The sequence below is a fragment of the Halichoerus grypus genome, chromosome 7 (assembly GCF_964656455.1).
Source record: "Halichoerus grypus chromosome 7, mHalGry1.hap1.1, whole genome shotgun sequence".
NCBI lineage: Eukaryota > Metazoa > Chordata > Mammalia > Carnivora > Phocidae > Halichoerus > Halichoerus grypus.
In genome coordinates, this window is record NC_135718.1 from 12,138,729 (window position 1) to 12,163,254 (window position 24,526).

At 38.3% G+C, this 24,526-nt stretch overlaps 1 protein-coding gene and 2 non-coding genes across 3 annotated transcripts in view; all 3 read left to right on the forward strand.

Annotated features, from left to right (window-relative positions):
- Positions 1 to 1,999: 1,999 nt before the first annotated feature.
- Positions 2,000 to 24,526, forward strand: part of EIF3A (eukaryotic translation initiation factor 3 subunit A) — a 36,313-nt gene continuing 13,786 nt past the window's right edge. The window contains exons 1-16 of the mRNA XM_036123831.2: positions 2,000 to 2,186; positions 9,032 to 9,222; positions 9,387 to 9,523; positions 9,912 to 10,075; positions 11,798 to 11,997; positions 14,464 to 14,672; positions 16,211 to 16,382; positions 18,113 to 18,217; positions 18,579 to 18,677; positions 19,783 to 19,899; positions 20,162 to 20,347; positions 20,864 to 21,211; positions 21,641 to 21,745; positions 21,832 to 21,945; positions 23,221 to 23,343; positions 24,055 to 24,208. Of these exons, the coding sequence (XP_035979724.2) occupies positions 2,138 to 2,186; positions 9,032 to 9,222; positions 9,387 to 9,523; positions 9,912 to 10,075; positions 11,798 to 11,997; positions 14,464 to 14,672; positions 16,211 to 16,382; positions 18,113 to 18,217; positions 18,579 to 18,677; positions 19,783 to 19,899; positions 20,162 to 20,347; positions 20,864 to 21,211; positions 21,641 to 21,745; positions 21,832 to 21,945; positions 23,221 to 23,343; positions 24,055 to 24,208 (2,473 nt within the window). The 5' untranslated portion in view covers positions 2,000 to 2,137. The remainder of the gene's footprint in view (positions 2,187 to 9,031; positions 9,223 to 9,386; positions 9,524 to 9,911; positions 10,076 to 11,797; positions 11,998 to 14,463; positions 14,673 to 16,210; positions 16,383 to 18,112; positions 18,218 to 18,578; positions 18,678 to 19,782; positions 19,900 to 20,161; positions 20,348 to 20,863; positions 21,212 to 21,640; positions 21,746 to 21,831; positions 21,946 to 23,220; positions 23,344 to 24,054; positions 24,209 to 24,526) is intronic.
- Positions 18,313 to 18,442, forward strand: LOC118555624 (small nucleolar RNA SNORA19). Its single transcript, XR_004927091.1, has one exon. It is a non-coding gene; the product is annotated as a small nucleolar RNA SNORA19 (small nucleolar RNA).
- Positions 19,319 to 19,447, forward strand: LOC118555623 (small nucleolar RNA SNORA19). The gene has a single exon (XR_004927090.1). It is a non-coding gene; the product is annotated as a small nucleolar RNA SNORA19 (small nucleolar RNA).

The following is a 24,526-nucleotide window of genomic DNA, read 5'->3' on the forward strand; positions in this document are numbered from 1 at the left end:
TACCAGCATTATGGCTATTAGCTGGTACTTAATACCTATTGGTTGAATTTTTTTAAATTTATTTTTAAAAAGATTTTATTTATTTGTCAGAGAGAGAGAGAGAGAGAGCGCACAAGAAGCAGGGGGAGTGGCAGGCAGAGGGAGAAGCAGCCACCCCCCACCGAGGAGGGACTCCATCCCAGGACCCTGGGATCATTACCTGAGCTGAAGGCAGATGCTTAACCAACCGAGCCACCCAGGCATTCCATCCTATTGGCTGAATTTAATAAAATTTATTCTGGAAGTTGAGACTATTCACAAATACAGTACTAGACGCTAATTGTACCTAATGCACTTAAATGATCATTGGCTATTATATTACCAAATGCTTCATCTACTTTAACTTGAGAGAAAAGAATGAGGATGCAGAAATACTGAATTTCATTTTTTGCTCCAAATTTTCTAGTGTTTGTTTTGTTTTAGGTCTACCACATAATGAGTAATAATCAATGAGATTATTTTACCATCTCCTTCGAGATATGATAACCTTACGAAAAGGTAAGAATGTTGGAAAGCTTTTTCTGACACTTAGGTCGTTTCCTTTTATTTTATTCTGTTACATTTCTCTATGGCCTACTAATAGTTTTCTATCTACAGCATTTAAAAGCTATATTTGCTCTTATGTTTAGCTCTTTAATTTTGACTTAATTATTATATACACAAACGAGTCTCTTGATCCTGCCTCATAAAACAGTTCCTATAGCTTCTTAGTACTTGTTGCTCAACTCTGTCTGGCTCTTAATTTTGGGAGAGTGAGTTTAGACATTTAGAGTGGCCCAAGCATTTTGAAGGAAGAACTCTCTGAAGTTAATTTTTAAATAACCTTTTTTAGACTCTGTGATGTATCTTTTATCTTGTCTGCATTTCCCACGTTTTCTTTCTTTATAGTGATAAATTTAAATAGAAAAACCTCTTTGCTGAGGCAGAAAGAATGAGGGGGAAAATGCTTTTCGAGTGTATGTACTGTGGATTCCTTGCGCCCGGATACAGTACTGTCATTCATTCGAATATCCCATCCATTATTACAAAATGTGTAATAAATTTGCAACAATTTATTCCACTGCTGCTTTCTGAATTTTTCTTCTGAACTCATCTTAATTTCATACCTAGGATTTGAGTAATTAGATTCAGTTTAAATGGCTTTCAAGTTCTAGGTGTACGTTAGTGATCGAACATTAAAATTGTAAATCAATAATAAAAGACTGTAGCAAGCGGCCTGAGAAATTGATTTCCCCCCCAACACTCATTTTTCTTATGTTTCTTTGTGATGTGTGCTGAATGTTAAGGTTACAACACTCCCACTATCTTCAAACATTATGCAAAGTCTGTTTTGCTGCAGAACTTCCTGCCCTCTTGTCAGATTACTGTCTCCAGTCTGTCCTCAAAACTCACCTTCTTTGAGGGCTCCCATTCCCCAATCTTTGTGTCAGCAACTTTTTAATTTTACCGATATGAAATAAGCTTGCTAATTTATTTATTGCGTCCCTCCTCCCCCTGCTAGTCCTTCAAGGGACGGGTCACTACTATTAACCAGTGGTGAGCAGCGCTGGCCAGCGACAGCTGCTCAATGCATTTCCGATAAACGGATATATACGGCATTTTCATTCAGCGGAGACGGATCATTCCCTAGGCGGATGGGACCTGACTGTAACTTTGCATGACTCCGCACAAAGCAGGTCCAAAGTCTGTGCAGACGCCTTCTTTCTCGCCAGGCAGAGACTCTGACCCAAGTATCACCTTTCCCACCTCGATTCTCGCTCAAGGAGAGTGGGGCCTCAGAACCTTCTCCCATACGTTTCCCCGAGGAGGCCGGAGGAGACACCGGGGCGTACGAAGGGCGCCGCCACGTCAGCCGGCGCGCGCGACGGCAGCGCGCCTGCGCGCGGAAGACCGTTTCCCCCTACATCCGGGGCCTGGGCGGCGGCGGCGCCGCCGTGCGGGGGTCACGTGGCTCTTTCCTTTCCGTCTCTGGCCGGCTGGGCGCGGGCGACTGCAGGCGAGGCGCGTGGAACCTCGCGCTGGTTCCCCTTCGTCTCCTCTCCCGGTCCGGGCCACTAAGGAGTTCGCTGACGCCGGGTGAGCTGAGCCTGCCGCCAAGATGCCGGCCTATTTCCAGAGGCCGGAAAATGCCCTCAAGCGCGCCAACGGTGAGTCGGGTAGGGGATCGGGGCGCGCCGGGCTGGGTCGGCCCGAGGCCTCTGAGGTCGAGGGGCCCGGGCCTGCTTCTCGCTGCTGCGCTGCCTGGCTGCGGCCGGAGAGGTGGTCGATGCGACCTGCCCGCCGCCGTCCGGGCCCGTGGGTGGGCATGGTTTCCCTTCTCGCTCCAACCGACCGGGGCGGGTGGGAGGTGCGGAGCCGGGAACCGTCGCTCTGGGGGCCCTTCCTTCCCCCCGCCGCCTCCTGGTGCGTCTCGGGGGCCGCCGTCCCGGAGACAGGTTTCCAGGGCCCGAGTTCCTTACCCGCCTTGTTCGCCTCCGCCCGGCGCCCCAGGCCGCCGGGCTCCCGGCTGCTTAGGCCCCGCGCCCCCAGCCGCCATCTGGGAGTGCCGGGGAGGAAGAAACATGGCTCCCTCCCGGGGACAATGCACGCGAGAACCTCGACTCCACCTCCTGCCGGCGCCGGGAGCCGGGCAGTCCCACCTCGGGCCCTCCGGCAGCCACCTCCGCCCCCCAAATCCAGCGCCGGGCTTTGCTGGGTCAGGGTCCACTTATCCCTTTCCCGTCACTGTAACTCTGCTTCGGAGACTCTGACCCATTTAACCTGTTACCTGTTTTTTTCTGGCATTGATTATTGGCCTTTTCCAAATCACATGAAGTTGGAACAGAGTTAATACTGTAAGAGAGGGACTTCAAGTTCTCGCTTAAAGATAACGAAATTCAGGCCTAGAGAGAATGTTTTCACCCAAGGTCACTCTGGGAGTTAGTTGTTGAGCCAGGAGACTAGAACCAAGGTCTCTAGACTTTCCGATTAGTCGTTTTTTCGCCACAGCGCTACTGCCTGCGATTTTTATTTCTAGGTGTACTTAAGCCACGGGCCCTTTCAGGAAAACTTGTGCGTGTCCTGGTCTATTCAAGAGGCATTTATTACGTTGCCATTATTGGGGTGCAATGTATTATGCATTGCTCTGGTTTTTAAAAACTTTATCGTTTAGAGTGGTTTTTTTTTTTTAAAGATTTTATTTATTTATTTGAGAGAGAATAAGAGAGAGAGAGAGCACGAGAGGGGGGAGGGTCCGAGGGAGAAGCAGACTCCCCGCTGAGCAGGGAGCCCGAGACTCGATCCCGGGACTCCAGGATCATGACCTGAGCCGAAGGCAGTTGCTTAACCAGCTGAGCCACCCAGGCGCCCCTCGTTTAGAGTTTTTTAAGCCCAACAATTTCTAAGTGTGTAGGGCGTCCATAGCTCTTATTTTCACCCTTTCTCTACCCAAACAAGTTTTGGGTCTTATCCATGTTGTAGGTGGATATACCGTGTCTGTTACAGTTTTAGTTCATGGAGCTTATTTTGTTAGTTTGTGTGAAAATTTCTCTTGTGAAAAGGTCAATTTCAGTCAATACATAAAATTAATACTACTGATAACCTGTCAGGACTAAAGGTGTGTTTGTCACATGGTTGTTATTTTTAAAAGTAACAATTTGGGGGTTGGTAAGAGTGGAATATGATCGTCCACATTCTTTGGAATATAGTGCAGTAATTGTTTTAAAAATCGGGTTAAAACTACAACTTAGATCTGATGACTACTCATTTTAACCAGTGACCTAATGGTTAGAACAGGCAAGAATTAAGGATGTTAATTTATTTTTTTTTAAGATTTTATTTATTTATTTGACAGAGAGAGACACAGTGAGAGAGGGAACACAAGCAGGGGGAGTGGGAGAGGGAGAAGCAGGCTTCCTGCAGAGCGGGCAGCCGGATGCGGGGCTCGATCCGAGGACCCTGGGATCATGACCTGAGCCGAAGGCGGACGCTTAATGACTGAGCCACCTAGGCGCCCCTACTTTTTTTTTTTAAGATTTTATTTATTTAGGAGAGAAAGAGAGGGCGCCCACGAGCGGGGCCGGGGAGAGGATCAGAAGGAGAGGGAGGAGCAGACTCCCCCATGCCCCAGGGACACCCCCCCCCATCATGACCTGAGCTGAAGGCAGACATCCAACCACTGAGCCACCCAGGCGCCCAAGGGTGTTAATTTCTAGGAAAGAAAATAGATTGAAATGGAAATTTATCACTACAAAATGAACTGCAGCAAAGTTAGAATTTTTTTCTTATGTTTAGAAACTTAGAATTATATTATGGTATACAAAATGACTGGGATTCAATTACTGTTCTAATTGCTATTGTAGATCTGTTTTACAGTCATTTACTTTACAGATAGGCGTTTTTTCCATGCTAATAGGCTGAAGCACTGTACTCTTGATGGCCTAAATACTACACATTTGATGTGTTCAGGCCTTGTTTGTTTCATCACTCCTCCCTTCTGAATCTTCATTTGAGCTTAGTATTTCAGTAATTTTTTTAAATTAGAAGGGTTTTCTGATGTGTAACAAATCTTAAATCTTTTTACATGTTTTCTAAGTTGAAATAGATTTGATTCATGAAGGCAAAGTTGGGGAAAGCATCTGAAATTAAAGTAGGCAAGATGAGCAAGGGGCACCTGGGGGGTACTTTAATTTTGTGTAGGTTTTTATAAGGCTGTACTGTCGTCCTTTTAAAATGTAGGTTGGGTGTTTCTGTAGTACAGGCCTTAGCTTTCAAGTAGTAATTTCTGTACCTTTGATCTTGTGAGTGAGAGCTGTCTGAAAGTGTTAAAGTGAGCAGAATGTGGATGGCACATGGCCCTGCTTACAAAACTTACAAAACTAGGATTATAAAAGCACATTTCATTCAATGGAGATAATCTCATTTTATGTAAATGTTTTATCTATAACATTTGTAGCCTCAAACACATTTAGAACTAATTCGTTTTATTATCTTAATAAAATGTGAATAAGTTTAGAGTAGTTCAGGTCATCTTAGCCTGTAATTCAGAACAATATTTTTGGAAATGATTATAGTAATCACTCAGGAAGATGAAAACTTGGCCCAGCATTTACAGGCAAGAAATTCATACACCAGAATCATTTGGGAAAAGCCCCTTTTCCAAATTATGTTGTCAGAAGTATGGAGTTAATTGCTCCTGATCTTGTAACATCCTTTTAATTTATAGTCTACCAGTGATTTATAAAGTTGTCATTAAACCCACAAATTGTGTAATATTGTAGCTTATCTACTTGGTCTGTTTGCACAGATAAACTAATATTATTAAAGGGCAGACCTAAACTTTTTCTTTTAGAGATAGTTTGTCATTGTGTCCAAAAGGTAAGTTCAGAATGCCTACCCTCCTAGTATTAGTTCATAATTCCAGATTTTAATCTTTATTTCAAGAATATCAATTTGGAAATGAGCATTTTTTAAAACATTGCAACAGAACCTTTAATGTGTGGTATTTCTTTCTAGCCTCAAAAACTTTCTTTTTCCTTATTAGATAAGTAATAGGAACTAAATTCTCCCAGTATGTAAATTAGGGTAAAGGCAGGAACTCACCCTAGTGGATTATCATGGTTTCTGTTCCCATTCCATTTTTTTACTTTAAAAACATTCTTGCTTGGTACCCATGTCTGCTTTTTTTCTTGGTGATGGTGGAGGTGTCCTATAAAAAATTATTTTTTAGTGCATTTGCTTTGGTTTGTTTGAATCTCTTGTTTCAGAGTTTGAAAGTGGAATTTGGAATCATAAATCTTGATTGGCTGTTTAGGAATTGAAAATTAATTTTAGGGACGCCTGGGTGGCTCAGTCAGTTAAGCATCTGCCTTCGGCTCAGGTCATGGTCCCAGGGTCCTGGGATCGGGTCCCACATCCGGCTCCCTGCTCTGCAGGAAGCCTGCTTCTCCCTCTCCCACTCCCCCTTGCTTGTGTTCCTTCTCTCACTGTGTCTCTCCCTGTCAAATAAATAAATAAAATCTTAAAAAAAAGAAAGAAATCACACTCCCCTATTTAAAAATAAGAGATTGGGTAGGTGAATTATTTTTAGACAGTTTATTATTTTGTCATCACCATGCTGGGGCCAGTTCTCAACTTTAACTCTCTTTGTGCCTGTTCTATGTTACAAGCATTTTGACAATGTTTAAATAGGATAGTGTAAGATTTAAATCCTCAACCTAAGACTGGGAATTGGGTGTAATAGATTGTTTTGGTGCTGCTGGTGTGCTATTTAATGTGAATGATAAATTTAACTAAAAACATTTACTTCCAAATTTTTGGCTGATTGAGGCCTTTCCTGTTAAATAGTTGTTAAAAACACCTAAGGTACTGTTGGATTTTAGAAAATAACTTTGTATATGTATGCTTCAGGAAGAAGATAGGTAGGTCCTCCCCTTAGAACAGGAAAGGCTTATTATTTTAACAAAGTATCTAGTTGTATTACATTTTTGTTTCCTCTTACAGAGTTTGTTTTGTTTTTTTGTAATAAAATGGACTCAAATGAAAATGGACTTTACCCCATATTGCCAGGATTAGTGTTGACATTGACTTGAATTATTGTAGAGAGGTTTGTTTTCACTTGCATCTGAAGAATATGATTTGATATAATGTGGGATGACATGGGGTATTGTGTAAAGATAGTTATTTCAGTATATTTTGTGATTTATCTGTTGCAAACTTGTTAATATACCAGAGTTGGAATATTGTTTGTAGTTTTCCTGGAGGAAAGAATGTTCAGAAGCAACATTCCTGAAAGATGTGATAGTGGGGAGAAGAAATAATAAAGAATTACTAAATCTGTAGATCTAGTAAAACTCCCAAATAAGGGACGTTTCTGCCTGTTGTTTGCCTAGCACAGTTACATGGTTTATAATGTTGTATGGTGTTAACTCTTAAAAATAATTCTTTGTTAAAGATTTTTTTCTTAGGAGGAAAGCAATGATTTTTAACAATGGGAGTGTAGTGTTTTAAGACCTTTTTTTTAAATAGTGTAAACTAGTGTTTTGGTTCCCCAAATTATTTTTCAGATGTTCAGTGGAAAGATTTTTTGTGTGTGCAATTCAGCAGTTATTGAATTTTAAGTTGAACATAATCAGATGACTTAGGTTAGATAGCTCCCCTCCCCCATTTACTAAGTTTTGTGGAGAAGGAAAATAAAAGATGAGAAAAAATAGGATAAATTTTAACCTTTGTCAGAAAAATTGTGATAGAGGAGTCTTTGCTTTTTTTATTTTATTTTATTTTATTTATTTATTTGACAGAGAGAGAGAGACAGCAAGAGAGGGAACACAAGCAGGGGGAGTGGGAGAGGGAGAAGCAGGCTTCCCGCAGAGCAGGGAGCCCGATGTGGGGCTCGATCCCAGGACCCTGGGATCATGACCTGAGCCGAAGGCAGACGCTTAACGACTGAGCCACCCAGGTGCCCTGGAGTCTTTGCTTTTGACTGAATTTCAAAATGAGCAGTATACATAAAACCTGAGATTGGAGCTGGATTTTGAAATAGTGCCACATGCAGAATGCCTTCAGGTTTAGGTGGTACTAAATTTGTAAGTGTATAATTTTTTTTTGCTATGCATTCTAAAATTTTTTGTCTTTGAAAATAAACTTTATTAAACTTTTTTTAATAAACTTAATTTTAGAAGGTCAAGATTTACAGAATTATTGCAAGTATAGTACAAAGTATTTTCATATAAACCAAACCTAATGATATCTTATATCATTTTGGTACATTTGTTACAAGTAATGAACCAATACTGATACATTGTTTTTTTTTTTTTAAATTTTATTTATTTGAGAGAGACAGAGAGAAAGAGCACTAGTGGGGAGGAGAAGGAGAAGCAGGCTCCGTGCTGAGCAAGATGATCAGGGCCCCGGGATCACGACCTGGGCCAAAGGCAGCAGCTTAACGGACTGAACCACCCAGGCTCCCCAATACTGATACGTTGTTAATGAAAGTCCATACTTTTTCCAGATTTCCCTAGCTTTCCCTTATGTCCTTTTTTGAACTTCAGGATCCCATCTAGGATACCATATTACATTTAAGTGTCCTGTCTCCTTAGACACTTCCCCTTGTTATGACAGTTCCTTAGATTTTCCTTGTTGATAACCTTGACAAGTTTTGAGGAGTACTGGTCAAGTATTTTATGGAATGTCCCTCATTTGGGGTTTGTCTTAATATTTTTTTTTCATGTTTAGACTGGAAAAATAAGTGGAGAGATATTCCATAGATTGGAAGACTAAATATTGTTAAATTGTCAGTTCTTCCAAATTTGATCTATAGATTCAGTAAAATTTGAATGAAAATTCCAGTGAGCTAATTTGTAGATATTAAACTAATTCTGAGTTTATATGGAAAGGTAAAAGACTTAGTAAGCCAAATAATACTGAAGAACAAAGTTGAAGCACACTACTTGGTTTGAAGACTAAGTCTATAGTAATCAAGACAGTGAGGTATTAGCAGAAAACTAGATATATTGCAATAGAGGGTGATCAGAATAGAGAACCTAAAAGCAGACCCACATAAATAGTCAGTTGATCTCAAAGGGAACAGAGTCAATCTAATTGACTGTCTAATTGCCAATCTAATGATTTTTCTGCCTGGAGTCTTAGCATGAGCTAGTAAAAATTTGCTCAGCCAGATCACTGTGACTGAAGTTATACTTAACTTTACTGTGTTTGCTGGGGAGAGATTTTTTTTTTCCCTCATGATCTCAATTTCTGGAACTTAGAAGGACACATTTGGTACAGTGTAATTGAGTGAAATCCAGTTTTATCTGTAGACCATATTTTGAGATAGTACCAGTTTTTCATTGTTTTAACTCTTGATAGTTTTGGTATGGCTTTAGATGTCGAAAATAAATGTGATCTAAAAAGAGATGGTACTGAGTTCAGAAATTAAAATAACCAATTTAAGCAAGATTGAGATTTCTGTATAGTACACATAACGGATTTTAATTTTTCTGAATTATTTTTCCAGAATTTCTTGAGGTTGGAAAAAAGCAGCCTGCTTTGGATGTTCTTTATGATGTTATGAAAAGTAAGAAACACAGAACATGGCAAAAGATACACGAGCCAATTATGTTGAAATACTTGGAACTTTGCGTGGATCTTCGCAAGAGCCATTTGGCTAAAGAGGGATTATACCAGTATAAGAACATTTGTCAACAGGTATGAAAAGAGCTAGGTTTTATATTTTTAAAAAGTGCTTTTAGTAACTGTCAGATGAGTTTACTTTCCAGAGTTATAATATGCTTTATATCCTAAAATTTGCTCTTAAAATATTTTATGGTTTGTTGAAAAAGTGTTTTAAGGCGCTCTCTCTTTTTGGTTAGGTGAACATCAAATCTCTAGAGGATGTTGTTAGGGCATATTTGAAATTGGCAGAGGAAAAAACTGAAGCTGCTAAAGAAGAATCTCAGCAGATGGTCCTAGACATAGAAGATCTGGATAATATTCAAACTCCTGAGAGGTATGTAGGTTAAATTGCTGATATATTTTCCTCAGTTTTTCTTTACATGTGTCTCCATCATCCTCGTTTGAGGTGTAGATGTTCATTGGAAAGAATGCTTATCTTCGGAATTTTAAATGTATAGTAACAAAACCATACTATTCAAAATTGGTAAGAGTGGGAAATCTTCAGATAGGAGGCAGATACTGATTTAAATGGTTGTAATATGCATTGGGGATTCAAATATTTGAACACGTGACAGCTTTACAGTGCATCCAAAGTTGTAGGAAGAATTCACACTTTTTTATACTGACCATTGTTGGTTTTGGTTTTTTAATCATATGGCAAAGTAGGAAATCATGTCTAAAATTGCTTTCAACTTTTTAAATGTTTTTTTTTTTTTTTTAAGTGTTCTCCTAAGTGCTGTAAGTGGTGAAGACACTCAGGATCGTACTGACAGACTACTTTTAACTCCATGGGTTAAATTCCTTTGGGAATCATATAGACAGTGTTTGGACCTTCTTCGAAACAATTCCAGAGTAGAGCGTCTCTACCATGATATTGCCCAACAAGGTAAGATGAAAACTGGATTTGAAAAGTTGACTTTTAGGGAAAGATTTTGCAAAAGATGGACAAGTTTAACCTGTTTTTCTCCACAGTACTTATTTTATAGTTTTTAGCCTTATTGAAAGATGATTGGCATTCATTTAAATATTAAATAAGTAACTATAAGAAATTTGTTTTACTTGTTAGGGTAATTCTATATGAAATCCACTTCACGAATATCTGAAAGACAAAGTCATTTTGGGATTTTCCAGGTGACTAAAAACAAATGGAACTTTTTGCTTTCTGATAAACTTGAGTTCTTCTTTTGACTTCACTACTACATATTCTCAACCATGCCATGGGTTTATGAGGTCTTTTTAAGCTTTGGACTTCTAGGATTCCTTGAAAAATACATAGTTTTATTTTCTTAAACAGTATCACTGAATATAGAACTAAGTCATTTTGATGACTCAGGATCGTCATAAAAAGTATCTGGTTGTTACACTGTATATACAATTGATGCTTGAACAACTTGGGGGGGCAGTTGTTAGAGGTGCTGACGGACACACCCCTTTGCTTCCACTCCTGCACAGTTGAAAATGCACCTATGAGTTGACTACCCAAAACCTTAACTACTAATAGCCTCTTGTTAACCAGAAGCCTTACTGGTAACATAAACAGTTGATTAACACATATTTTGTGTGTTATATGTGTTATATTACTGTATTCTTAAAACAGGTAAGCTAGAGAAAAGAAAGTGTTAAAATCATAAGGAAGAGAAAATTTACAGTACTGTATCGAAACAATCTATACGTTAGTGTACCTATGTAGTTCAAACCCTTGTTTAAGGATTAACTGTACTTTGAATCCTGAACCAAATGAAGTTCATTTTGTTAATCTTGTATCTTTTCCTTACTGTCACTTGCTGTTAATGCAGCTTTTTAACTATATATGAATGGAATATATGTGACTTGAGAGTGGCTTTTGGCTTTCTCTTACTTTGGCCTTAGTACAACTTTGTATTGCCATTCTTTTCAATATGCAGGACGATTGGCATTTGTTTATTCAAGTTGTGAGTGACTGTAAGAATATTTTACTAGGAGCGTTAGAACCTGTGTTCAGTTTTGCCTACATGGCTAGCATATGTGAATTTTCATTGAACACAAGTACACTTGGGGGTTTTGATAACTACTGATAATAAATGTTAACTTGAAGTTAAGCTGCATCCCTTTGTTTTGGGCCTGTTGAAATAGAAATCTCTTTTTTAAGAGCAAAGGAATTCTGAAACAATTGTTATATTGCATATATGACAGTAGAAAATTATTTTAATGACAGAGCAAGTAGTTAAAGCATACATCTATGTACACAGTTGAAATCAGGTTACCATAAGCCCACAGTTAGATAGCAAGGCTCTTTATATTTCAGGCTAGAATTTTTTGTTCTTTTAGGATTTGAAGTGGTAGGTGTTTGAAAGGGGAGTCCCTCCTACACCTTAATTTGAATAGTTTCCCGTTTGTAAACTCTCCTAGAACCCCAGCACCAAAATTCTAGTTCTGGGCCAGGACTATGTCCAAAAGATGGTCAGGACATATGATGAAGTGACCAAGGACTTACCATTTCTAAAGACTGATTATAAGTTTGGTAAATCTTGTTAAAATAACTGATTTTAATATTTGAAATAAGAGTAATTCAAATACTTAGTGATGGTGGAAAGTACCTAATATATCTTATAATTAATTACGCCTATAGCTTTCAAATTCTGCCTCCAGTACACTCGTAAGGCTGAATTCCGTAAGCTGTGTGACAATTTGAGAATGCACTTGTCACAAATTCAACGTCACCATAACCAGAGTACAGCAATCAATCTTAATAATCCAGAGAGCCAGTCCATGCATTTGGAAACCAGACTTGTTCAGTTGGACAGTGCTATCAGCATGGAATTATGGCAGGTATGTTGTGAACTATTTGCTGTCTTTTGTAGTCGTAATAACCCATATACTTTTTTATTTATTTATTTTTTGGTGAGTAAAGTGATAGAAGTTTATTAAGCAAGGATACAGGGGCGCCTGGGTGGCTCAGATGGTTAAGCGTCTGCCTTCGGCTCAGGTCGTGATCCCAGGGTTCTGGGATCGAGTCCCACATCGGGCTCCCTGCTAGGCGGGGAGCCTGCTTCTCCCTCTGCCTCTGCCTCTCTCTCTCTCTCTCTGACTTTCATGAATAAATAAATAAAACATTTAAAAAAAAAAAAAAAAGGATACAGAAAAAGCTCTCAGGAGTGAGAGGGGTCCCGACAAGGTTGCCTACTTTTTTTTTCTTTAATCAGTATCTTCATCTTGTTATTTATTGGTTAATTTCAATAGATAATTGAGGAATTTAAGATTGTCTAATGGAGAACCAAGAGTTCTGGACAGGCAGTCTCAGGATATTTTGGTTCTAGTTGCCTGCTGTGAAATCTGGGCCAAATCAGCTAATCTCTTTTGGACCCGGTGGCTTTCTATATAAAACAATTCATCCTCATTGTTGCTCAAACTGTGGTTCAGTGCCTGTCTGTGAACTGTCTACTGATCCAGGATGAAATAATTAAAGAGAATATGCATTTATTAAGGGTGGGGTTGTTTTGTTCTTGGTTGTTTTGGTTTGTTTTTGGTAGCAATTTTATGGTAATTTTATGTGTGCTTACTCTGTTTAGGAAAACTGAGCTTGTCTTTCCATTTATTTTCATAATAATTTTGCTGTATTTCATAAAAATATTGGTGGCAATAGGTTGGAAATTTAAAAAAACAGCTTGTCACTTTACTGTGATGTGGGAGAAACGCTGCACTAGATTGTCTCCTAGATTTCTTAGTGTTGCTTTGGCTTAGTAAACGTGTGGGGAGGAGCCTGCATTGGAAATCTCGGTGGTGGTGGGAGACTTGCCAACCACTTAGGCTTTTTTTGTTAAGAATTCCACGAAGGGGGCTCAGTTGGTTAAGCGTCTGCATTAAGCGTCTGCCTTCGGCTCAGGTCATGATCCCAGGGTGCTGGGATCGAGTCCCACATCGGGCTCCCTGCTCAGTGGGAAGTCTGCTGCTCTCCCTCTCTCTCTCTCTCTTAAATAAGTAAATAAAATGTTAGAAAAAAAAAGAGTTCTACAAAGATATTTTCACGTGATTTTGTAGTCCTGACTTGAAACTTTCAAATTTTTGACCAAAAGAAAAATCTACTTGAAATTAAAGAGGAAGAAGATTGGAAGTTTTTTAGCCAATTGAAACTGTGATTTCCTGCTCTTCAAAATATTTTCCTTTCTGTAGGGACACCCTTAAAACACTACCTGATGAAATAATGAGGAAAAAGAGGTCCTATAGAAGACAAACATGCTCATTATAGAACAAGTGGATAAATAGAAGAAACTATTCACACGTTATCTTATTACTCAGAAATAACCTCTATATTATGTTTTATGTCCTTCCAGATTTTTTCTTACACATTCTTCCATGTAGTGTGATAATGATGCACTTAAAAAACTTTTTTTAAGTCACGTTTATTAAAGTGTAATTTACATTTAGCAAAACTTATCCTGAAATTTGAAAAATGCAGTCACCATCATAATCAGGATGTAAAACATTTCTTCAAAACTCCCTTCTGCCACTTTGCAATTAAACCCACCCTGATCCTTAAGAATCCATTGATCTGTTTTCTGTCAAAAGGATCACATTTAATCATTAAAATGATCTGTTGTGGAAAAATTTGTAAGCATACAAAACCAAATTTTTAGAAGTTTACTTTGAAACATCTTTAGGACAGTCAAAAGAATGGGATTTAAAAATAACCTTTGCAAATTAAAGCACAGTTGACAAAGTTGTCAAGATAGTTGTAGCTAATCTAGTTATGTCAGGCTTCAGGCAGGGGCTGGTTGGTAGAAAGACTAAATAATAAAATTGAATTTTACAAAATTCTCTATGGGGCCGATAGATATTTTTACAGATATTTGGTACCTTCTTAAAATTCACCCTTGCTACTACTGTGAAAGGGACAAAGAAAGGAAAAGCCTCTATTCTGTTTATATTAGTTGGCATATGTTCAAATACATCTTACCTACTTTAAAAGCTGCTTTTGAGCACCAGCCCTGAAGCTCATGAGCATCTTGAACTGGACTGAGTGGAGTCGCATGTTGTGGCTGAAAGGGCAATGCATTTTTTTTTTTTGAAGTGTTCTATCTTAATTTGAAGAAGTTTAAGGATTTAGTATTTTTGTGATCAAGGCAGTTTTCTGAAATAGATACTATAGATGAATAAAAGGAACCACACATAAAGGAATTTTACTTCCTTTTTTTTTTTTAATTCGGTAACAAAATGTTTTAGGTGTCATAAAGAGATTTGGATTAGATTTTTTTGTTTGTTTAGAATGCAGTGACTAATTTATACTACTAATTTTAGGAAGCATTCAAAGCTGTGGAAGATATTCATGGACTATTCACCTTGTCTAAAAAACCACCTAAACCTCAGTTGATGGCAAATTACTATAATAAAGTCTCAACTGTGTTTTGGAAATCTGGAAATGCTCTTTTTCATGCATCTACACTCCATCGTCTATACCATTTATCCAGAGAAATGAGAAAGAATCTTACACAAGAAGAGATGCAAAGGTAAGAATGTTACAGTCAAGTAATACTGAAATTATGAAATAAATACCTTCTACTAAATGGCATGGTTCCAGGTTAGGGTTTCTGAACCTCTGCACCATTGACATTTGGGGCTGGGTAATTTACTGTTGTGGGGGACTGCACTTAGGATGTTTTGCAGCATCCCTAGTACACCCACTGGATGCCGGCAGTAATTCTTCCACTTCTCACTGTCAGAAGTGTCTCCAGACATGGTTGTTCTCGGGTAGTATTCTTGGTCTTCAAGTAACTGCCTTTTGTCTGATAACCAACTCTGCCAAAAACCTGATTGAGAAAATCGAATATTAGGAACGACAGTGTTATGGTATGAGGTTTCTATCCATATATGGTATTTAAAATCTAGTCTTAAGACAGACAAGAGAATTAAAGAAATAACTGCTGCCATCAAGTCACTTTTTCCCCTGATTATAAAATATAACTGAGTGTGTGTTTGAATATAGAGAAGGGGTCTATAACCTAGCAGTCTAAAAACCACTTTATTATTTTTTTTAACAATACATGCAGTGTATTTTCTTTCAATCATGTTCGTTTTTTTTAGTATGTTTCAGTTGGACTCAGGGAGCTCACAGACCACACTTTTTTCTCTTACTGGCAGACCATGTTATTTTGGCCTCTAGTAGAATTATGTACACCAAATTGTTTTTCTTTTAGCTTTACAGCAATTATAGGAACCAACTAAATGAATTTTCCTAGTATATTTTCTTTGAAACTCTTAAGGACCATCCATGTTCATTATGTCATTCACTGTCCTTTATGTAATCCATGTCTGAGATTAAAAAAACAAACTTGGGTTCCTTTAAGGTACTTCTGTACTATCCCTTTAGAAAATGCTGTAATAACAGTATTATAATAATAAACATTAGGCTATTTAACTCTATGTACATAATTTGCTTAATCTTTACAACAGCCTCCTGACTCAGAAAATTAAGTATCTTGCCTTAGGTTCCAGTCCTGGAAATGGTGAAGCTGAGATTCTAACTCTTGACCCTTGTGCTCCAGAGCCCACTATCCTTAATGTCCTATAGCGCTCTGAATTCAACCTGACTTTGCTCTTGTGTTCTAAGGAAGCTAAGATTTAGCCCCACCACGAATCCTTTGCTCCCCCAACCCGCCAGTCATGTTCACTTATGATCCTTGTAAGTTTTTCCCCTTTATTCATGTCATTTTTTTCCTTAATTTTTAAAGCTGCCTTAATTGTTTTTCTAAGGAAGCATCGGGTATACAAATGTACCTATTCTACGTTTTAAACCCACAGCCTTTTTCTATAGCTGGCAAATATTGACAGTAAGTGGGTGGGTGAAGTTCAGCTTCTCCCAAGTATTCATTTTAGCACAGTTCATTTCTCATCTCATGTTTTGATGAATAACATATATGAATACAGTCCGCCAATATGGCGCACATATTCTGTCACTGGCGTATCTTACCAGACAATTAAAGAAGTGGGTTTTTTTAAAATCAGGTGACATTTATGAACTTAACAGATTTGTAATTTTGTTCTCCAGAATGTCTACCAGAGTCCTTTTGGCCACTCTTTCTATCCCTATTACTCCTGAGCGTACTGATATTGCTCGTCTTCTGGATATGGACGGCATTATAGTCGAAAAACAACGTCGCCTTGCAACACTGCTAGGTCTTCAAGCCCCACCAACACGAATTGGCCTTATTAATGATATGGTTGGTATAAGTTTGAGCATTCTTACAGCTCAGAATAAAAAACTTTATGGTCAGATTTTATAATTCATGCCAGGTGGTTCTGATGGACTAGTTTGAGTCCTCATTGTACCCATAGATAACGTGTAGAAATTTATAAGAAGGGTACCGGTTGAAGTCAGGTCAATAGATTAGCTGACTGAGCCTATCTTAGCATATTTCCTCTTTGGAGAAGGGATGTTAAATGGAGAATCTAGAATAATTTCTTGATAGGAATAAAATTAGAGCTGGGAGAATTTTATTTGAATGCTTAAACCACAGCTAATTTCAATACAGATATAAGGGCATTTATAAGGGGAAGTAGTCAAGAAATGTGGAACATCAGTCATGCACCCATTTTGTATTGGAGATAGAGTGTTCGTGTGTGGGGATAGGATCTGCGGTTGTTTGCCTCAGTCTTGTGACTAAATAGGTCTATATGGGAACACACTCCTGTGCTTGCAAGTCTTGCTGTGTCCCTTCAGTTAGTCTCTTGTTGGGTTAGCAGTCCCAACATGTGAAGGATAAAGGTCCACATGCATTAGGTATTCTAGAATGTTTATAGCTAAGGTAAGGTAAGATTTAGTTATGGGCAGTTTTGAGGTTTATGAAATTAGGCCACTTTTTTGTCTCCTTTTAAGAAACGTTATGCAGTGGCACCCTTAGCTGAGTTCTAGTCCCATATAAGAATATAAATCATAAATATAATTGGGTAAATCCTCATAAGGTAGTTTCTAGTCACCACTCCCCACCCCCCCCAGTAGCCACTGCCCTGATTTGTAACACCGCATATTAGTTTGCCTGTGTACTTTGTATGAGATTTAAGTTCTATATATATGCAATAATATGTTAAATTCTTTTTCTTACCATTATATTTGTGAGATTTATTTACATGTTGAATGTAGCTGTTTTTTCTTCGATCGTTTCTGTACAAGAACATCTCCTTATTGGGGCGCCTCGGTGGCTCAGTCGTTAAGCATCTGCCTTTGGCTCAGGTCATGATCTCAGGGTCCTGGGATCCAGCCCCACATCTGGCTCCCTGCTCAGCAGGAAGCCTGCTTCTCCCTCTGCCCCTCCCCCTGCTCATATTTTCTCTCTCTCTCAAATAAATAATCAATCTTAAAAAAAATCTTATATGTACTGTAGTGTTGCTGTGGTGATTTTTGTGTGATAGTTACTTGTAAGCTGTGGTATTTTACTTATTACTGGTAATAAATTAGCTTGTATACATGAGTTGTCTTTGTTTTTTTCTTTTTAAGATTTTATTTATTTATTTGAGAGAGAGAGAGAGCATGAGAGGAGAGAGGGTCAGAGGGAGAAGCAGACTCCCTGCTGAGCTGGGAGCCCGATGTGGGACTCGATCCTGGGACTCCCGGATTATGACCTGGGCTGAAAGCAGTCACCTAATCAACTGAGCCACGCAGGCGCCCTACATGAGTTGTCTTTGTAAATATCATTGATCATGTTGAGTTAGAGTTTTTATGTCCTTATTAATCTTGGGGGACTTTTCACTGTAGGTAGATGCATAATTTGGGGTTAGAGACCCAAACATAGTTTTCCTTTGAATTCCTCTGATGAATTTAAAGAGAGTTGAGGCCAGTTTTTCAGACGTTTTCCAGATTTCCAATCCCCTATTTTTCTTATTTATACTCAGTTCACTTGGAAATCTAGTTGGAAAATTTCCTTCAGCAAATTAAACCTTCTGTTTATTGTAGGTTAGATTCAACGTACTACAGTATGTTGTCCCTGAAGTGAAAGACCTTTACAATTGGCTGGAAGTAGAATTTAACCCACTAAAACTCTGTGAGAGAGTCACAAAGGTAAGACTGTTTTGGTTATACTACCATATAGCTGGCCCTTTTGCTATTTCATATTTATATTGAGAGAGAAGTATTGTCCTGTATGTTTGAATTCAGTGCACATTTCATTATCTTTTTTTCTTTACATCAAGAAAAAAGATATTTCTGATGTGCTAAATAAACCTTTGGAGGTAAATTAGCAGCATGAATAATTTAGCCATTGCTGTCAGTCACCTTCAGACAAGCCTCAGTATAGCTTTGTATTTGTGTATTTCCCTGCACTGTGTGAGGTTTTTATATGTTTAAATTTAGAAGAGTTTCACAAATGTTTAAATGCTACTTAGAAAGTATAATTATTTTTTTAACATACTGGATTGTGCAGGTTCTGAATTGGGTTCGGGACCAACCTGAAAAGGAACCAGAGCTGCAGCAGTATGTCCCACAGCTGCAGAACAACACCATACTCCGTCTTCTGCAGCAGGTATTTCTCCCCTTGATTGTTTTTATCACAACACGAAAAAATTTTGGAATCACTAGGGAGTGAACTTCACCAAACTCTATCCTTACCAGATTAGTCTTACTATTTATTTGATTTGAAAAACAGTTATGTAATTTGTAATTGCTTTTTTCTCCTTTATTGAACACCATCTTTGTACGTTATTCCTCATTAACATAATGCAAATCTATTTTACTCCTTTTAATACCTTTGTGGTGTTACATTGTCTAAAGGGTACTGTGATTCATTTATTCAGACTCTTTTGATGGAAGTGTATTACTAGGGTTTTTTTTGCTATTAGAAAATGTTGCAGCAGTGAACCTTTCCATACATGTATCTTTGCATACTTCTGTGGCTTTCTGTCATCTAGGAAGTGAAATTAGTCACAGGGCTTACACATTTAAAGCTTTAATAGCTCTTCAAGATTCAGTTAATGAACCCTCCTACCAGTAGTGACTGGGAAAGTCTTTTCTCTTACACTAGTTATTGTTAGTCTTTTAACATATTTTAGTCTGACTTCTATAAGTTTGAAGATTATAGTTTATAATGACTTCAGTGTTCTTGTTTTGTCTTCCATTTGTTTCATTGGGAGGGGGCTTTTCTGATAATGTTGACTTGCAGTATTTGTGCACATTTCATTGGCCTGCTTCTCTTGTATATGTGAGCAGTGTTATTTCTTATGTGCTAAACAAATAGTTGAAGGTTAATTAGCAGTATAACTAAATAGTAATGCTGCCAGTCTCCTTCAGACAAATAAGTTTATTGAAAGCGTTCAGATCAGTTAGGTAAGTAGCAGGTCTTTATCTACAAATACGTGGCCATTCAGAGCTTTCTGTTTTATAGAACTAGGATTTGAAAGGCTTATGCTTCTGAGGAATGGTATAATGTGATGGTTCAAAGCATAGCATTTGGGGTTGATAGCCTTGAATTGGAATTCCAGATTCAGCAATGTAGTGTTGACACTCTGAGCTTCAGTTTCTTTTCTCTGAGAAATGGACATAATTTCTACTTGTCATGCTTGTGTAAGACTGCACAAAAAAATGCTGAATAAATGATAGCTGTTGTTACTAACCTTGTGTTTCTTATGCAGGTGGCACAAATTTATCAGAGCATTGAGTTTTCTCGTTTGACTTCTCTGGTTCCTTTTGTTGATGCTTTCCAACTGGAACGGGCTATAGTAGATGCAGCGAGGCACTGTGACCTGCAGGTATGTGCCAGAAGGGACACTGAGGTGGAAGGCCTTTAAGAACTAAAAAATACATATTATGTCCTTTGTTGCTCAGCTTTTGGTTTAGTGGCACCATTTTAAAGTTGTACTGACTGAATCTTCTGGTTTTTGTATTTAACATTCTTAGTTTTTTTCTCCTCATTATCAGTTGAAATTTTTTATCAAAAGTCATAACATTCCTAGAATGATTTCATGTTTATGTATAGATGTAATTATTGATGATGTTACTTAATTCTCAAAGGTTCGTATTGACCACACTTCTCGGACACTTAGTTTTGGATCTGATTTGAATTATGCTACTCGAGAAGATGCTCCAATTGGTCCTCATTTGCAAAGCATGCCTTCAGAACAGATAAGAAATCAGCTGACAGCCATGTCCTCAGTACTTGCAAAGGCACTTGAAGTCATTAAGCCAGCTCATATATTGGTGTGTATCTTTAGGGGAAAATGACCTACAGAATTTTTGAGGGGCCCTTATGCTGTGTCTTGCACAAAAAGGTTTGAGACGAGTCTGATAAAATGGGCTTATTATATAATTCCTATTTAGTTGTATTTGCTAGTTTTGGTATTATACCTACTACACATATGACCCCCCCCCCCCCCCAATCCCCTTTAGGGAGTATTATGCTTGGGTTTTTCCTTTCTGCTTAAGTTCTTTTCTTGTGTGCTCTGTTGGCATTTCCCCTTGGCTTGCACACTTAAGTAGATTTGGTGCGGAGAAAACTTGACCTAGGAAATAAAGGTTCTTTAGCTACGTCACTCCTATTAATAGAAGACTGTATAGGTCATAGTATTTGGTGCTGGGAACTAGTAGCTCGAATAACATCATCTCCTGTTCCTAAATGCCGACACATGGGTAATGCATCAAGATTATTTAGTAATTATTTGATGCCTAATATGGTGTGTCACAAAAGAATTTTTTAAAATGCATTTGTCTTTGAAGCAAGAGAAAGAAGAACAGCATCAGTTGGCTGTTACTGCATACCTTAAAAATTCACGAAAAGAGCATCAGCGTATCCTGGCTCGCCGTCAGACAATTGAGGAAAGGAAAGAGCGCCTTGAGAGTCTGAATATTCAGCGTGAGAAAGAAGAATTGGAGCAGAGGGAAGCTGAGCTCCAGAAAGTACGGAAGGCTGAAGAAGAGAGGCTGCGACAGGAAGCAAAGGAGAGGGAGAAGGAGCGCATCCTACAGGAACATGAACAAATTAAAAAGAAAACTGTCCGTGAGCGTTTGGAGCAGATCAAGAAAACAGAACTGGGTGCCAAAGCATTCAAAGATATTGATATTGAAGTATGTAGCACATTCCTTCTTAACAACTTTAATCCGCATCTCAGAAGCATAGTCTTTTACCGTTTATTGATTACTTTGGGTTGTCTGGTTATTTTCACTCCCTTTGGTACAGCTGATTCATTAACTGTAATCTATGAAGTAAACATTTGTTTTTAATGGCTCCGCAGTTTTTAACCGTTGTTAAAATGGAGTTGGGTACATGCAGTTTAGAGGAATGAGAAGTAGATGTTAAGGTCATGTTGTTTTCTCTACATGGAAGTGAAAATACGGCTATTGTAAAGCATTTTTACATTGCCTTAAGTTTACCAATTGTGAGCATTTACTCATTGTGTAGAAAGTAATTTAGGTTTTGATTTTAGAAAAATCACATTTCCATACACATTTCTTTTATATTCTTATTAGTGATTGTGCATTTGTAATACTTCTCAGGATCTTGAAGAATTGGATCCGGATTTCATCATGGCTAAACAGGTTGAACAACTGGAGAAAGAAAAGAAGGAACTTCAGGAACGCCTGAAGAATCAAGAAAAGAAGGTAGATGAAAGAACTGGTTGGTAACTTTTAACATGCCAGGTTAACAGAAATTTTGTTTAAACTACATTTGTTTTCATGTCATTCAGATTGACTATTTTGAAAGAGCTAAACGCTTGGAGGAAATCCCGTTGATAAAGAGTGCTTATGAAGAACAGAGGATTAAAGACATGGATCTGTGGGAACAACAGGAAGAAGAAAGAGTAAGGTTTTCGTTTAACTGTAACATTTGTAGACTGTAAACTATAATTACATCCTCTGCCAATAACGGGGCCATGGTTTCAAAACTGATTATTTTGTGTTCATTTGCCAGGAATGGTGCTTTAATGGCTGTGTACCAAGAGATTGGTGGGCAGATAGAAATTTTCACAGTAGAGATTAAAAAATGAAACTTGTAAAATACAAAGGGCAGCTGAAAAGTGCAATAAAAAAAAACAACCCAACTTTATGGGGATATAATTCACATGCCATACAATTTTCCCATTTAAACTATATAGTTCATGGTTTTTAGTGTATTTATAGAATTGCACAGCCATTTAATTTTAAGATGTACCCCAAAAGAAGCTCCATACCCATTGGTAGTCATTCCCCGTTTCCTCCCCCACCACTGTGGCCTCCTACAATCAGCAGTCTCCTTTGTCTTTGTAGATTTGCCTATTTTTTAGACCTTTTATATAAATAGAGCCACACAATACATGGTCCTTGTGACTAGGCAGTTCCTTCTGTAGTTTTGTTAGTATATATTATATTTACCTACTTATTCAAAAGCAAGGTTTGCAAATGCGTGTAGTGGCCAAATTTGTGATTAAAAACTAGTGGCTCCCTCTGGTTAAAAATAAAAAGTAACTACAGATAGCACATCTGTGGGGACTGGTGTGGGGAATGCAGCCTCTTGGTTGCATTGGAGTGTTGTCATTCTGGGCTTCGTTTGCCAGTTCCTCCCATTTTTTCAGAAGTTAGAATTTTTGTGGTAATATGTAAAATTAGGGAACCAAGAATGTAGACCAAATAAAGTACTTGAGATGATCTGCTGTAGTCTTTGCCCTGAAGCCTTCCTTTTTCCCCTTGGAGTGCAAAGGGAAAAGCCTCCTTAAATCAGTAGTGCACCTACTTTAACCTCCAGTTTTCTTTAAGGGAGAAAATATCTTACCGTTAAACCATAGTGCTTATTGCTTCTGAGGTATTTTATTTTACTGTATACATTATAGTTTTTCTTTTATAAAAATTTGTAGTACTTTTGGGCCTAAATAAAAAGTTTCTTATAGATGCCCCTCAGGACTCCTTTATCCATCTTCTGTCCCTGATTGCCTTTCTAGGGACATGTGGGCATAGATGATAGTAAGTCTTCCATGTTTATGGCAAGATGGAAAGGGCAGAGGAGCTGCTTGTCACTCTTCAAGAATATCTGTCAGGAATTAAGAGTAAATTAATCAGATAATGAATCCTTTGAAACTTAACTTCATATTATGTATTTGCAGATTACTACCATGCAACTAGAACGCGAAAAGGCTCTTGAACATAAGAATCGAATGTCACGAATGCTTGAAGACAGAGATTTATTTGTAATGCGACTCAAGGCTGCACGACAGTCTGTTTATGAGGTGAAGTTACTGGTTTCAGGGAAACATTTATTCATGAGCTTTTTAGTTTTGCCTTAAGGTTCTTCTTTAACACAGTGGTACATTCTGTCTTGACCTTTTGTAATGATCATTCAAGTAATATTTCAGTAGAAAGGTTCTTGAAAACATATGCTATTAATCAGTCAGCCATGCTATAAACACATTTTTCTGAAGGTAAAAGTGGACTGCATCAAATTTGCTTTTGCTACAAGCTTTTGTTTACTGTTTGATTTAGAAAGGAAAAAGGTAGATCAAAGTGTCTTGCTCTTAAATTCTAATTTAATCCTTCAATTTGTTTTATATAGCAAACCCACTAGGTGTAGAAAATAGCTGTCAACAAATTAAAATGTAAAAAATTTGACATGAAAAAACTCCACAGTCATTTGGAAATTTTTAAAGATTTTATTTATTTATGGAGGTGGGGGGTAGAGAGAATCTCAGGCAGGCTCCACACCCAGTGCAGAGCCTGACGGGCTCAATCTCGACCTTGAGATCATGACCGGAGTTGAAACCAAGAGTCAAATTCCCAACGGACTGAGCCACCAGGCACCCCCATTTGGAAGTTTTTGTACTTGAAAGCTGCTTCTGTGGTTTCAAGAAATTTTCAGCACTTTGGTAAACTTCAAATTTAACTAGTCCATAGCTCTTCAAAATTTTTGATTTTTTTTGTTTTGTTATACATTCTGTTAATAGGAAAAGCTTAAACAGTTTGAGGAGCGATTAGCAGAAGAAAGGCATAATCGCTTGGAAGAACGTAAAAGGCAACGTAAAGAAGAACGCAGAATAACCTACCATAGAGAAAAAGAAGAGGAGGAACAGAGGAGGGCGGAAGAACAAATGCTAAAAGGTATCTACAGACCAAGATTGGAGGTAGTATAAGGCAAGGTTGATATTCAGTTTATAGCAGTCATATTCAGGGCACCTGGGTGGCTCAGTCGGTTAAGCATCTCACTTCAGCTCAGGTCATGATCGCAGGGTCCTGGGATCAAGTCTCACGTCCAGCTCCCTGCTCAGTGGGGAGTCTGCTTCTCCCTTTACCTCTGCTCCTCCCCCTGCTCATGCTCACTGTGTCTGTCTCTGTCAGATAAATAAATAGAATCTTTAAAAAAAATTTAAATATAGCAGTCATATTCAGAAAATACAGGAACAAGGAACCAGGATCATT